The following is a 15,604-nucleotide window of genomic DNA, read 5'->3' on the forward strand; positions in this document are numbered from 1 at the left end:
GCCAAGGGTGATACGCGGCAGGGAGAGTTGGGCGTTGGCAGCTCCTCCCTCATCCCTCGGCCTGGGCCTTTCTCTTCCCAGGACCTCACCAGCACCCCGATCCCACAGGACCTCCGCCCTTTCCGGTCAGTCTGTCCTCACCTATGATCTGAAAGCTGATGTTTGGCCACTTGGAGGACAGAAAACACTGTACAGGCAGGGGTTAAAAGTTAACAGGCTGCCTTGGGTTAGGCAACGGTTTCTTTCTCAGAAATGGCCCCTGATACATAAAAAGGACTTCATCAAAATGAAAAACTCTTATGCTTGTAAGGATACCATCAGGAAAGTGAAAAGACAACAGATAGAATGAAAGAAACTATTTGCAAGTCATGTATCTCATAAGGGACTTTCATCTGGAAGATATCGAAGAACTCTTACAAGTCAATAAAAAGACAACTCAATTAAAAAATGGGCAAAGGATCGAAATGGACATTTCTCCAAAGAAGACATAAAAATGTCCAATGAACACATGAAAAGATGCTCAACATCATTATCTCTAGGGAAATGCAAATCAAACCACAATGAGATGTCACTTCACACCCACTAGAGGGCTGTCATCAGAAAGATGGGTAACTAACTGTTGGTGAGAATGTGGAGAAGCCGGGACCCTCATACACTGCTGGTGGGAATGTAAAACAGTGAAGCAGCTTTGGAAAAAGAGTTTGGCGGTTCCTCAAAAAGTGAAGCATAAAACTATAGGATTTTACTCCTCGGTGCCAACCCAACAGAAATGAAAACTTATGTCCACATTAGAAATGGTACATGCATGCTCAAAGCAACACTATTCACAACAGACAAAAAGTGGAAACAGCTCAGTGGTCCATCAAGTGAGGATAAACAAAATAAGACCTATCCATCCGACAGAGTGTCATTTAGGTCCAGAAAGGAGTGATGTACGGAGACAGCTACAACATGGATGAACCACTAAGACGCCCTCCGTGAGAGAAGCCAGTCCGCCAAGGCCATGCATTATACGACGCCCTTTTTATGAAATGTTCAGATTAGGCAAATTCATAGAGACAGCAAATCAGTGGTTGCCTGGGGCTGTGGGAGGAGGGAATAGAGGTTGACTGGCTGCTGGGTAGGAGGTTTCTTTTGGAGGCGATGAAAATGTTCTGGAATTATAGCGGTGATGGTTGCACAACCTTGGAATATACTAAAAACCACTGAACTGTACACTTTTAAACACAATTTTTTTTTTAAACAGAATTTTGTAAGACGTGAATTACACCTCAAAAAAATATTTAACAGGCTGACTCAGAACCCATTCCAGGTTGTCATCAAAGAGAAATGCACAGGAGGGCAAGAGCCCATTACACACTTTTTAGCTTCATACAGGTAATGCATATTTATTGAAAATTTTCTTCACCAACAAAGGTGAAATCAAGACCCAAATTACAAAACACGATGGCAGTTGATACTTATAAAAATAAAGCGAAGGGCTATGTTTCACAGATTTGTGCAAGTTTCTTTCAAAATCTGTCTGTCCTCTCATCAAAAAGGAGATCATGGCATCTGTGTTATTCCTCATGATGTAATAGTAAAAAACTGCGTTCCGTTGACAAAAAAAATAGCTTTGCTTCCATACAGCACAAGTCTTTAAAGTGACTTTTCCCCAACAATAAATATAGAAAATAGCCTTTATGGAGCACGTCTAGCTTGGTCAGAGCCGTTTCCTCCCCGACAGCCTTTAGAAGTTGTCCGAGTCTTTGGTGCACGGGCGGCCGGCGAGGTCTGACCCCAGGCTGCCCTGCGGGGCCCTCCGGCGGCCCCGCGCCCCGCACGACACACCGCGAGCCTGCGCTCCCCGCCGGGGGAGGCCCGCTCAGCACAGGCTCGCAGAGCGTTTCGAGCAGGGGGCCCCCCGGGAGCCCACGGCTCCGCCCGCCCGCCGCGGCCACCCTCGAAGGCGCTCCCCGGCGCTCACAGCCAGCCGGGCGGACGTCACACCGAGGGGGCCTTTGGCGGATGAACCTGCTGCACGAGCTGTGGGCGCTTCACCCTGGGCTTCCTCCGCTTTGGCCTGCTCTTGGCCTTGTTGATCTGCACCACGAAGAAGGCCAGGACCACCATGGCTCCCAGGAAGGCGAAGACGGGAATGGTCTGGCCCACCTCCTGGTTGTAGCGGCCGGGCATGATCCCTGCAGGAGGACAGCGGGGGACGGTCAGTCCGCACGGCCGCGACCTCTGTGCCTACGAGACGAGCTGGGCTCGTAGTGACCCAGAGAAAGAATGAGAGAGAAGTGCGTCCAAACTCTCAGAGGAGGGCTTCCTGGGGCAGAGGGTGGGGTGTGAGGTCTCCGCCCTGCCTCCCCACCTGTGCTCCCTCAGAAGCCAGCGTCGCCCTTCTGCTGCCGCGGATAATCTGCAACGGGGGCGCCCTATCTCTGTTTTCATGAAAACCATGGAAGACGGACAAGTCTAGGCGCTGGTGTTACACTAGCTGGACGGGGGGAAGAGGGAGGCGGCCTGGCGGGAAGGTGAGGACGGCCGGCCATGCTTCCGCCGCTGGGAAGGCCTCCCGCAGATGGGACACGTGGTCGGGAACTGAGAGTGGCCATCGGAGGAACCTGGGTTTGTGCTGTCACACGGCTCTGTAACTGAGTGATGCTGGGGATCCAGAACTAACCTTCATCAGTGCACCCCGGGACCTGCAGGCAAGGCCCTCAGGAGCTTGACGTCAGCACACAAAGTCCCCAGGGTTGGACCACGTGGGCCAGGGTACCCCTTCCTGATCCCCGGAGCTCCTGGCCAATTCTTAACACCAGGAGAAGTGCCCCTGGGGAGCTGTAAACTCGTGCAAGAGCACAAGGGCTTCTGGAACGGAAGAGGAGCCCACACTCTGGAATGACTTGGTCCAATCATCCCAGATAAAGGACAACCTGTCCCCGACAGTCCGGTGAGGCCAAAGCCATTATCTGGCTGGTTGGGGGGACCATTTGATGTCACTTGGGGTGAGGGACACCCCACATTTAACTGAGAATCTCAGCTCAGGGAAGTCCCATCCTAGGGGGGTCGGGGCAGAGAATTGGTGAAGACGTCTGGGTTGAGGGTTCAGGGGCCATAGTGTGACAGATGGACATCATAAAAGAAATTCTAATTTGAAAATTCAAGTAGAATTTTCTAAGAGACGACAACATGTTAATCCTTTAGGTCTGCTTTTGGCCTTGTTGACTTGTACCACGAAGAAAGCCAGGACCCCAGTGGTCCCAGGAAGGCAGAGACACGAACAGCCTGGCCCACCTCCTGGGGGACGGAGGGAGGCTCTTTTGAACAAACCATAGTATGATTCAGCCCAATAGCGAAACGCTGAAGAACTGACCTCCAGGAATGTCCCAGGCTCCACTCTCTCCCGGAGACAAGGGCCTCACTTGAGGGCGATTTGGTCGGAAGCTGGGTACCACCACCTTGTCCAGGTCGATGGAGAGTAGCTTCTGGTGTTTCCAAAGATTACTTCAGGAAAACGGATTCAAACAAAATACAAATAAGCAACTGTACTGGCCCAAGGAAGCTGAGCCAATCCCTGAGAAGTAGAAAGTGATTTAAACATTAACGTGAAACGATGTCCCATCTACGTCTACCTAAACACAACTGTGGACAACTGGAAGCGCACTTCCAGGCCCCAAGACAAGAACGCCAAGTAAAGTCCGTACACACAAGATCAGTTCTAGAGGGTTTACACCACCAGCAACTCGAGCTTGCCTTGGCCTAAACCAGAAATGTCACCCGGCAGAAGGAGAGAAAACTACACGTAACCTCTGAAAGGAGCCAGCAGATGCAGGTGAGTGGACACGGCCCGGCTGGAAGGTGCGCAGTCTCCACCGCGAGGCAGGAGAGCCGTGGGCACGGCTCTCTGACAGATGCAAACCACGGCGGCAAAGGGGGCAGACCTGGTGCCAGGGGCCAGCCGTCACCTTGGTCCTCAAGGACACCACTCTCAGGAGGCAGAACAAGGCAGACACACAAGTAACCGAGGCGCGGACAGAAACCATGGGAATAAAGGAATGAGCATCTGCCTAGCCTGCAGGGCCACAGTGATGAAGAAAGGAAACATATGTGCTTTGCAGAATGTACTGGACTTGCTACGATGGCACCGTTATTCATATCACTAATTCTAAGATCTGAAGAAGAACTTGTTCAGGCCAGTACAACTTGTAACTGAGGAAGAGAGGCTGGTATACTGCCAAGAGCAGCCTGGGAAGACACAGAGATTAGAGCAAAGAGTGCGAATGGAAAATCTGAAGACTGCTGTGGCTAAAATCAGGGAAAAGAATAAAATATGCTTGCAAATTATGAACTCGCCATTTTTCCGCTTCTCATTCATTTGGAAATTGCTGGCCCATCTCTCACTTTGGCCAAGAGAGAGCAAAGAGTTCAGTTCTATCAGCAATCAGGATGAAGGTCAGCAGGAAGCCGACAGACACTGGCTCTGTAAAGAGGTTTTCCGAGCAGGAAACAGATAAGCTGCTATCTTGCCCGTCCAACTGGGCAACTGCTCGGAAAATGCCGAGTATTATAACCTGTTCTATTTTATATAATCTAACTTTACTTTTCAGGTTTAATCAGTCTGAAAATTAAACTGACAATGCTAAGTTACAGAATCAATGACATTTAAGCTTTATAACCCTGCAGGTGAATATACATGGGGCTGTATGTTAATTCTCATAGTCCTTTCCTGTTCTGGAATTTAATTACCTGGCAGTGGCCCCTTCTCGTTGAGCAGACGGGGTGACAGTGCACCACGTTATCATTTGAGAATTTCACAACGTCCTGATGGGAGGACAGAAGGTTAGCCTCACCCAGGGGCTCCTTACAGGTCGAACATTCCTGCAACTGCTCCGGGTACGGATGCCTGACGCCCAGGAACGACACCGGGAAATGAGTCCTGGTTTCAGGAACGGAGTGGCCGCCTGCACTCAGCACTGGGCTGACGGAGCCTGAGCCTTTCCAGGGCTCTCTGACACTGTCTCGCGTCGCTTCAGAGATTCAGAATCTAGACCTAGATCTAGGTTGATGAGAACGGAGAACAATTTTCACCAAGAGGTGAGGTGTGAGATACAGGTGACGCCTGGTGGGTGTATTAAGAAGGAAGTGTTGGGAGCGACAGTGAAAGTCAAGTTCTAGGAGCTGCACAGCATCAGCACCCTCGACGGGCCAGGCCGGGCCTTGAGGCGTCTTTCGATGGGGACGCGCAGACGCCAAGGACACTGTTATCTGTTCTCAGCGTCCTGAGCAGCTCCGTGGAGAGTAACGGGGTTTCAGGGACCTCTGCCAACAGCCCCTGCCCGCTGGGCGTGGACTGCCGACCACAGCTGGAGTTCAAGTCTGGTTTGAATACTAGGATGATGACAGGTTATAAATGAATGAGATGTAAAAATGGAATCTTATCAGAAACTTTTAAACGACGGCATGGTAACTGAAATGGAAAAGTACTCAGTAATTAAAGTGTCAGGACCAGAAGCGCCGCCGAGTAGAGAGCGTGAAGAATCTACAGTCCTGCTTCCCATCGAGCAGGTTCGGAAGAGGACGTGTTCATCACTCACTGAGCGGGTGGCGCGCTCAGCGCTCCGCTCAGGACGACAGCAAAGCACAGGAAGCTTCGGGGCCTCTGCAGGCAGCCCCCTCTTCGGGGCTCACAATGCAGACAGTGGCCCCCCGTGCCCTGCCACACACACCCCGACACCTGTACACACGGAGACCCACACGAAGCGGGCAGGCTGGTGCGGGAGAGAAGGCAGGGCCCCCCCCGCCGCCGAGGGGAACCTGCCGCGTGCGTGAGGTGCGCTGCCCGTGAGGGGAAACAGCTGCTCGCGGCGTCGCTCAGGGGACCAGGAGCCAAGGGGGTGGGACTGCCCCCACAGCCACGCCCAGAACACGCGCCCCTGCGTCACCGCACCAGGACCTCACATCTCCTCACCAGAGCAGGAGATTGTCCTGCTGGGGCCAGGCATGCCCAGGACAGAAACAGGGAGAGGGACTGATCTAGAGAAAACCTGGAACCAGCGGCCTGAGCTGGCTCTTCTGCCCGAACAGAGAAACAGCAGGGGTCACTCAATTTTTGGCTTCTGAAAGGAAACGACAGAAATGAAGAGGCTGAGCTTGACAGATGGAGAAGCAGGCAGATCAACAGCGTCTGCGCCTGTCATGGTAAGAGGTCCCTTTACCAGGGACGACACTCAGCCCAGGGTGAGGGCACAGACGCGACTCCGGGCCCGGCGACAGGCCAGAACCCAGATCTACTCCTGAAGTCTCTGCCCCCGGCTGTGACACAGAAAGACCCTGTCTGTATCCCAGAATCAACACCGCACATGGGGAGCGCTCAACTCCCGAACCTCGAACTAAAGGAGCCAGAGCTTCCCTTCAAGGGGACATCACTGTCAGATGACAAGCTTTTTAACCAAGAGCCAACCAAACCTAACGGGAGGCTGATTACCCAAAGCGCTTTTATGCAGGATACCACCAGGGTGCATAACTCTGAAGGTCAATACGGGAGTTCACTAATTTAAAAAACCATCACAAAGTGACAAGCTAGACTTGATTATTCGATAATGATGTCAGTAAAATTCCATTCCCTCTTATTCAAAAAAAAAAAAAAAGGCAATGAATCATAAACCCAGCAGAAGGAGTGGAAAAGCACAGTGTCACCAACCTGGGAGCCGTCTCATTCAAGGGCTGCGGCTTGGCCCACGACAGGTGCGGACAGGCCGGCAGCGCCCGGGGCTCAGGGCCTCCCAGCCGGGCCTCAAGGACCTTGGAGTACCGGTGCAGGTGGTTCCCTGGGCGACACCCGGGCCATCGTTGTTAAGAAGACGCAGGGGAAGAACAAGGCTTCGTTAGTTGTCTGTCTGCGTCCCGGCCGTCAGGCCCGCTACACGCGCTTCTCGCCCGTCTGCCAGGTGCTCAGGGGCGAGGCCTGGCTGCTGCCAAGCGTGAGCCAACACATCAGGACAGCCGTTCCCTCTCAAGTGGCCACGCTGCACACACGGCAGCGGCCGGGCCGCCTCACGGACCGTAATTACACGCACGAGGCCATACTCGAGGAGTCTAACCTGTACATACACTTCGTGGAAACAGCTTTCTCCTCTCAAATGTTTAATGCTCAGGCCAAAAAGAAAATCTGCGTTTTCAAAATTCAAAATTCTTTTTGCTTCTCATATCTGTGCCGTCCTTTACTGCAGCCAAGGCCCACATGCGGCTACTGAGCGACTGAGAGGGTGGGTGTCGCATGTTTAAATAACAGCGCTCTGGTGAATGGGGCTGAAGAGTTTTATCACAATGAACTTAACCTGTTCCTTTTTAGTCCTTAAACGCGGCTACTGGGAAGTTCAGAACCAACCGCAGCTCGCACCGAGCGTCCAGGGACAGCCTGGGAGGAGGGGGCTCGGGCTGCGCGGCCACGGGGCCGTCACCCGCCAGGCGAGCTGGGGCCCTGTCTCTTCTGTGAACCGGAAAGAAGTACCTGTTTTCAAGGGTCCCGAGAGGGCTTAGAGAGTAATCCCTGTGAGCAGCCCCGGCCTGGCGCCTGGTACCTAGAGAGCGCTCAGAACTGCCGGCCGCTCCTCCCAAGAGCCCGTCTCGTGGGACGACACGGGCGGGGGCGGGCACCCCCGCGGCCACTCACCTTCCATCCTCTCCGGAGCCACCGAGTGCGCCCCGCTGGGGGGGCGCTGCCGAGCCCCCGAGTGGCTGAGGCTGGGGGGCGTCACCCCGTACGACGTGAACTGCAGGAGCGCATCCAGGAGCCAGAAGCAGTCTGCGGGTTCAGCAACAGGCTGCTTAGCAACTAGATCTGTTTACAGCGACCTCTACAGGGAAATCAGAGCTGGCCCCCGAACAAGGGGGAAACGGGACGGCAGAAGGTCGGGTCCCAGTACAGCCCTGTTTGTGGGACACTCGCGTCCTTCACGGTCATCGGCAGCCCAGGCGGGCCTCACTCCCAGCCCCCAGGCGCCCCTCGGGTCTGGGTTCCTCACGACAAGGACGCAAGGGGCTCCTGCAGGGACGGTGGGACCACGTGCCACCACAGAGAGCAGAACCGCCCGGAGATCGGGGGTCCGCGAGAGAGGAGGGGAGAACCGGGCACCAAAGCTCCCGCCAACACCCGCAGGCTGTCCTGGGGGAGGGATCTAGATTTTCAGGTGAGGGTACAGCCAGGACCACCGGGTGCACGCCACAGGGAGGTGGGTTCAAGGTCAATGCAAGTACAAAGTCTAGCAGTCTGGGCCGCCCTGAGTCAGTGGGCCCCGACCACAAAGTAGGAAAGCTGAAAACGGTCAGTTATTTTGGGGGGTCATCCCAGGGGGCCTAGGTGCTGGGCTGCACTCAACCAGCCTCCGTCACGGGGCCACACAGACGGATCCTTCCTATCAGGAGATGAGGGGCTGCACTGACTTTAAACCTGGGACCGCTGCTCCCCAGCTGCCACCGCCCCGCATCCCATCAACACCAGCGCAGGCGGGATGAGGGTCGCAGAGAGGGGACGGCAGGACGCACTTGTCTCCCGACGGAGCACCCAGTCAAGTGCTCCCAGCCCCAAAAGCTCCTCCAGGCGGACACGGGAAGTGTAAGGACCAGGACAGTCTCTCAGGCATTTACCGTTTTAACAAAGACTCACCAGAGATCTCAGGTCTTAAAAGACAATCTCTGTAGAAATAAAACATTAATCTTCTTTCAACTATGACTTTAACCTTCACTTTTGATTTAAAAAAAAAAAACGTTCTATGGATTTATGTGAAATGCTAGGAACGTAGTCACTTAACCTTCACATCACAGAGAGAGAGAGAGAGACAGGGAGAGAGAGAGGGGGACGGACGCAGCGCAGACGCCCAGCTCACGCTCAAGCCGCCTCGGCCCCTCCTGTGAAGCCTGGTCACTGCCTGCACATGAAGACACGACTCCCCCAGCCCCTCCTGCCCGCCGTCCTCAGGGACCTGAAAGACTAGGTTCTGGTCCTGGTCTGGTCATCATCTCACCAGCAAAGAGACGGAACACGTGCACCCGTCCATGCCTCCTTTACAAAATGAGAAAAATGGAAGTCTTTGGCCAAGCTCAAACCCCCAGATCTGACGGTGCATCGAGAGATGCCGAGGAAGAGGAGGGGCGCCAAGGACCAGCTGCCCCTCTCTGCCCCCACCTCACACCCAGCGATGATACCAAGCACCCCTCACGAGGGCCGAAACTCCCGAGTCTGGGATGAGGGCCAAGTGCTGGAAGAGGGTGGGTCAGACCTGAGAGGGGGCCTGCGCAGCAGTGCCAGGGACACAGACTCCAGAGAGGGACGCCAGGGAGGGCAGAGACCGGGTAAACTGGCCTCCCCACCAAAACACGGGGGGCCTGGCCTCCGCCGGCCCCAGCACAACGAGCGTGGAGGGGAAGGCAGCGCAGCCTGCGAGCGCGCTTTTGCTTTGCTTATGAAACACGCCCAGCCCGAGATGCCTATCGAAACATCCCAAGCACCTGGCTCACCTGAGCAGCCTCTAGTTACCAGCATCTCCTGGGTGCCTGTCCAGGGACAAGGGGGAGAAGGGGCAGGAACCTCAAAGCCACCAAGGCCCACCCGCTGCGGCCGCACCAGCACTTCTCACCCTTCTGCCGGTGACTGTCATCCAAGCAATTGGAGTCTCCGTACAGCACAATCCGGCCTCCACCCTCAGCCGGGATCTGATACAGCCCCAAAATGGGGACGTTTTCAACAACCGCTGTTTCCTGCTTTAAGACCTCCAATCCTGAAACAACACAACAGAAACAGCAGTGAGAAGTTCTGTGGAGGAATGAACAATTTTCCAGTTGCCCCTTACCTTGACATTTAGTCCGTATGACCCCCCTGCAAAAAAAAAACCCACAGCAAAGTCTAATAATCACAACAGTGCCAACTTTTAGGATAAGAAAACAACATATAAAGTGCCACTAATTTGGGCTGTAGCAAAATTCACATATGTGTATACGTATATTCCCATAACTCTCCTTTTCCATTTTCACTTGAAATGGTGGTACATAGTATTCACAATCCTAGAGGCGTTGTTTCTCTCTTTTTATCCGCCAAACCCAAATTTTTTTCTCTTCTTATTATGCTGAGAGGCTTATGTCTTCGGACCACACACACAAGGGGCAGCTCCTGCTCAACACACAGGTACCTCTACGGACACAGTTATATACACTGGTGCCCAGGCTTCATGCTTAATAACTGAAAGCTAGGACAACCAGAACTAATTTTTAGAACATACGCCCACGTAGTTTTAGTTTAGATTTAAGGTATTTGTTACAGGAATCTCATAAATACAGTACAAACGTTCCAACAGCAGAGACTTCTCACCTCTGCCCAAACAGACAACACAATTTACAACACTGACCACATCAAGAAGCCAACAGTGCACAGATGCCACGGCAGCAACTGCTGGTGACACCATCACATAATCAAAGTCTCCACCCCTGAAGCAAACGCATCCCGCACACTGGAGACGACACACGTCTGCACCAGAATCCAGCATCGACTGCGCTGGTCACATGTAAAATGTCTATGGCTCTAAAAATGCAGCGCTTCCTGCTCTCTACGTATAATCCCACTAGGAACTGAGTGGAAGGGAAAACAGGATCTTCTTTGTCGGGAGGGAGAGACACGGCAGTAAAACAGATGAAGTGGGGAAAGTGCACACAGCATTGCCACTTGGCCTCGTGGTTTGACAGAGTTTTGTTTCTGACAATAGGGTCCTTTTTGATCCAGCATAACCCAGATTTTCAAATTCCTATTTTGTACCCAAAAGATTACTCAACTTAAAGCCTGTTTGGAAATAAAAAGTCCCTTAAAAAGGATTCCCAGGTAATTAATTTTTATTTTCAGACTAGCAGAACACCAAAATAAAAGTATGCACCCTTAAACCTACTTTTGATTCCTCTCCCCCCCCAGAAAAGGAGCTACCAGATGGCAACAAGTTGACAAGGAGACCACGGCCTTCACCCCAGGGGAGTTTCCAGAAGCAACGCTGCCCTGTGAGCAACGGATCTCAGAAAGAATTACTAACCCATGGTAAATTGTGCCAGCGGACTGGGAAGACAGGATCATTTACGTTCTTAAAGTTAAAATATACCCTTATGAACACAGAACTACTTACTGACTGACTCTGCCTTGACTGGAAGGAAAGAGTCCCTTCCAGGCAACACAGTAAGTAAATTCTACCTTGCAGACACAAACCGATGAGTGAGAAATCGTGACTTCTTGTCATTTTCAACTAGGGAAACTGTCCCCGACTTCCAATTACAGAAAATGACAAACTTCACAAGGAAGGGGGCCTTCCATTCTGAAATAGAAAATATCAGCTTGCACGAGGAAATGGATCCAGCCTGAATGTTTCCGTGAGCCCATCACATTGGTCATGGAATACTCTCTCACAGCCTCGTACAGGCGAGAGGGGCACATGGTGCGGAACCCTGGCTCTGGAGGGCGGGGCTGGGGGAAGAGCACCCTGGGCAGGACGGGGGTGGCGGCCGCCTTCGGGAAGGGCAGAGGCAGCCCGGGGCACCCCGCTCCTCCCGCACCCCGGTTTCCTCAGCGCACTCAGCAGTGTCACAGGTACTGATGCCAGGGGACGTGGCATCGCTTGCCTTCCTAGGTGATGGCTGTCTGTAGTAAAAAGGCAAAACTGAAAGTAACGACCTTTCTTCCCTTCTAATTCTTCAGGGAATTTTAGGAGATGACTGTAATATTCTTTATGTTTACACAGTTAAGAAGTTCAAAGCACAGTCAACATTTTTCTAAAATTTTAGTAATCTGGCAATCACAGAGCAGAACAATTCATACATAGTAACAAAAATTTCAAGCAACTTTGAAGATAGTCTTAAAAAAAAACCCTACAAATATTCAAAAGCCCCTCTTCTCCTGTAGGAAAGTCAACTAATTTTGCAGTGGTCACTACACACATATTCCAATCAGTAGCAAGAGACTGTCTTATCTTTCTGTGTATCCCCCAGAACATATTACACAAGACGTCTCACCTGAAGTGCCATACACATACTGCAAAGAATTTTTTAAAAATCCGAACTGCTAATGGGTACGGGGTTTCTTTTCTGGTGATGAAAGTGATCTGGAATTAGATGGTGGTGATGACTGCACAACTTGTGAAAACACTAAAAAATCACTGACCTGCACACTTTAAAAGGGTGAATGTTATGGTAGGTGAATTACATGTAATAAAACTGTGATTAAAAAATTTGAAAGAAAGAAAAAGGGAACCCAGAAAGTATACGAATAGCATTCCTTACCTTGGTCCTTAAATGTCTGTGTTATCACTATGCCATCTTCTGGAAATTTAGCAATGCTGCACCCCGACGCGTAATACACTAGAAAACAGTTGTTCAAAGTTACAACCTAGAAACACTGAATGCTTTCAGCAGCAGCTACTCACTTACCGCAGGTGCAATCTGTAGACATCATGTATTTTCTAAAGCTGTTTCTAAGCTTCAGAGAGGAGCTGCTGTTACTGCCTGGTCGCACAAACTGCAGGGAATTACCTCAAAATTCAAGCTGAATTATTCTATTAATCTAAGGTTTCTGGGTAGATTTTAGGAATTGGAGCTGTCAGACTTGGGGACGACCTAAGTCAGGATAAGCAGAGTTAGTGACTATAACGTTCAAGACATTGTTTTAGAAACTAGCCACCAAAATGAAAGGGGGCGGGGGGACTTCTCAAATGAGAGATGCAATTATTTCATAAACAGAATTTATACATTATCAGTGGCCTGGGGGGTATGACCTATATGGGAACATACAGGACACAAAGAACCTTATAGGTGGTACCAGAGTTAGGAATGCTCGCAGGAAGTATTTTCATTCTAAAAATCTGGACAAAAACTAGGGTTAACACCCAGTGTTACAGGCGTCCTTTGTGAAGACACTGAACAGTTCTCTCCACAGACCCTGCTTACTTAGGTGATATCACATCACTCTCTCTCTCTGAAACTTAGACTTCAAAGACGCACGGCTTCTGCTTGCCCATCTCTGGGAATGATGAGCCCTACTAAAAACAAACACAAAACCTTACTGTCATGGTTTGCCAAGGTAAAGTCCCCCTCGTACAGGCCATCGCTGAATCCCATGTTCCAGACCGAGAGCAGCTCATTCAGGGCTGGGATGTTGGCTCCTCCGGTGTCCGGCATCCACCACTGCCTGTGAAAGTGATAGGGACTTAGTGAAGGATTAAAGCGTCCCACAAACGCTTGATATTTTTGTCACAAAGCTGACTTCTCCCACCGGAGTCCAGTCCCTCCACACTAGGTTTCAGCTAAAAACGAGCCTAACTGCCTGGGCTTGACTAACATTACAACGTAAACGCTCCTGCCGGAGTGCAGAATAAATCAGAGCTCAATTTATTTCATGAAACGCCACCACATTTCACATAAACGCACTGCACAGAGAGCCTAGACCTTGAGAGGATCAGTAAAGGAAGAAAGAAGCTTATGAAGTTCAAGCCACAGACTCTAAAGAAAGAACATACATCATAAGGATGAGATACTCATAACACGCTGGGAATTCTTCATCGATAACCAATCTACTGGAAGGTTTCTTTAAAAATAACTGTTTTCTTGGTGCACTTAAATGTATACAGATTCGGTAAAGGAGAGGTGGGAGAGCGGAAAAGAACTTAACAGAAATTTAAAGCCAAAGTGTCTAAGATCAACAAGGACAAGGAACCCTTTCAGTCAGAACTTGGGTCAACGAGCAGTTTACTTCCTTCACAGGCAACTTTCAAGAACATGTCCGCCAATGCAGAGAGAGCTTGCCCTCACCAGGCGTCGGAACCGGACGGCCGAAAAGACCACCGACAGGCCAAACGATCACTTTACGTCTTTGCTGGGGGGAATTTAATTCCCAGAAAGTCAGATTTCTCATGCAAATAGCAATTCGTATCAGTACCTCGTGTTCTCGTCGTAAAACTTGACCTTCCTCATCACGGACGTGTTGTACCAGTCGCTGAAGACGATGAGCGAGAGGCCGCTGTCCACGTCCCTCCGGAGCTTGGCCGCCTCCTCGGGGAAGTACTCCTCCTCGCTATCCACCATGAGCAACGTTCCTGCGGGAGAGAGCGCCGGGGTGAGCACGGCCGCCGCCCCCACAGGACCGCGCCGCTTCAGGAGCACGGCGCTGCGCTGGCCTCGACAACTCCGGTGACCGGCTGCTCGTACTCTGGTCTGTGCCCTGCTCCGCTTTAGAAGGGGTGAAAGAGAAAGGATCAGGGCCCAACAGCACGCGGACACCAGCCGGCTGCGGCCTGTTTCACGGGTGGTGCTGTGTGTGAAGGATATTCACTCACCCGAAGAGAAGCAAAATTCTGTGCTAGAGTTACTTTTAATTAAAAAAAATAATATAACAGAAGTGTACAAATGTCCTTGTCCCCAGTGATTCTGAGAGCTTCTTATTTCAGCTGAACGTTAGGAACACGGGCCACTCTCTCTGGTCCTGGCCGCCACGGGCAGCGGGAGACCCTAACCTGCCTCCACCCTTCCCCAGCTGAGTGGGACCGCCGGGCCAGCACCTCGTGTCCCTCACCGTACTGATTAGCGTCAAAGCACGTGAAGGGGGAGCCGAGGACTTCGACGAAGTAGCCCATGCTTCTCAAGTGCTGGTACATGTCCCTGAAGTTGGTGTGGATGTGGTCGCCATTCCTGAAACACAGGAAGCCCGGTACTAAAACCAACAGTCCTTACTCGGAATAAAAGCCGCGTGGCCACAGGGCGCCTTTCTGAAGGAGCAGCTCCACCGCCCACAGAGGCCTGGGAGCCAGTCCACTGGCACGAAAGTCAGTCTTTCAGACCAGCTCTCTCCGGGCTGCATATAAAGTGGGTGATAACAGGAAATGACCTGCGCGGCACACGCACGAAGGAGATAAGATGACGAGAAGGGGTGGCCAAAGAAAGGTTTCGTAAAGGGCACTGAAGCATCACTCTAGCGGTGGCACGGGCGTAAAAGGCCAGCAACCACCTGCACTGGACAAGTTCAGCCTGGCGACGCAGACATGCTGGGAGTGAACCAGGGTGGTCACACACGGGTGACCGCACATCACTGCCACTGATCACCTGTCCTCCTGTCCCAGCCCCGCCGAGGAAGGACGGGGGCAGCGGCGGGGACGGGCCGGGCCTGGCGGCCACTTACCAGTCCAAAGGGTCGTTCTTCATCCTCAGGTTGTCCCTGGGGAAGTAGCCGGGCGGGTAGCGCAGGTTGTGGTACTGGTCCCAGAGAACCCTCTTGCTTCGAGGAGGAGCGGGGATTATCTTCACCTTAATTGGGAGCTTCACCGTTGAAGTCTGTTCTGCACCACTGTTTGACTGAAAAAAATAAAAGGAATTTGAAACGTCCCTTTGGCTCAGAAGAAACCTTCAGGTTTTCAGGTTGGAAACCTCACTTCTATTTATCAATTTAACCCAAACAGAACCCAAGAATTTCTCACAACGACGGTAGGAGAGGACATTCGTGTATCATAATTAATTCCATTCCAATTCTTCTTTTAAGGGTTTCAGAATTCAAATTTAAGGCACCTGGTTCCTAAAAACAACTAGACTGCATAGCATTAGCCCT

General features: G+C 51.7%; 1 protein-coding gene across 6 annotated transcripts in view; it reads right to left on the reverse strand.

The window, feature by feature from the left end:
* Window positions 1–1,360: 1,360 nt before the first annotated feature.
* MBTPS1 (membrane bound transcription factor peptidase, site 1) overlaps window positions 1,361–15,604 on the reverse strand; it is a 49,888-nt gene continuing 35,644 nt past the window's right edge. For all 6 annotated transcript variants that reach the window (XM_036833333.1, XM_036833328.1, XM_036833332.1 and 3 more), the window contains 10 exons: window positions 15,182–15,354; window positions 14,579–14,694; window positions 13,946–14,102; window positions 13,074–13,198; window positions 12,295–12,372; window positions 9,624–9,764; window positions 7,661–7,792; window positions 6,689–6,815; window positions 3,362–3,492; window positions 1,361–2,180 (listed from right to left, as the gene is read on the reverse strand). In XM_036833333.1, the coding sequence (XP_036689228.1) occupies window positions 1,984–2,180; window positions 3,362–3,492; window positions 6,689–6,815; window positions 7,661–7,792; window positions 9,624–9,764; window positions 12,295–12,372; window positions 13,074–13,198; window positions 13,946–14,102; window positions 14,579–14,694; window positions 15,182–15,354 (1,377 nt within the window). In that variant the 3' untranslated portion in view covers window positions 1,361–1,983. The remainder of the gene's footprint in view (window positions 2,181–3,361; window positions 3,493–6,688; window positions 6,816–7,660; window positions 7,793–9,623; window positions 9,765–12,294; window positions 12,373–13,073; window positions 13,199–13,945; window positions 14,103–14,578; window positions 14,695–15,181; window positions 15,355–15,604) is intronic.

Source organism: Balaenoptera musculus, chromosome 19 (assembly GCF_009873245.2).
Source record: "Balaenoptera musculus isolate JJ_BM4_2016_0621 chromosome 19, mBalMus1.pri.v3, whole genome shotgun sequence".
Lineage (NCBI taxonomy): Eukaryota > Metazoa > Chordata > Mammalia > Artiodactyla > Balaenopteridae > Balaenoptera > Balaenoptera musculus.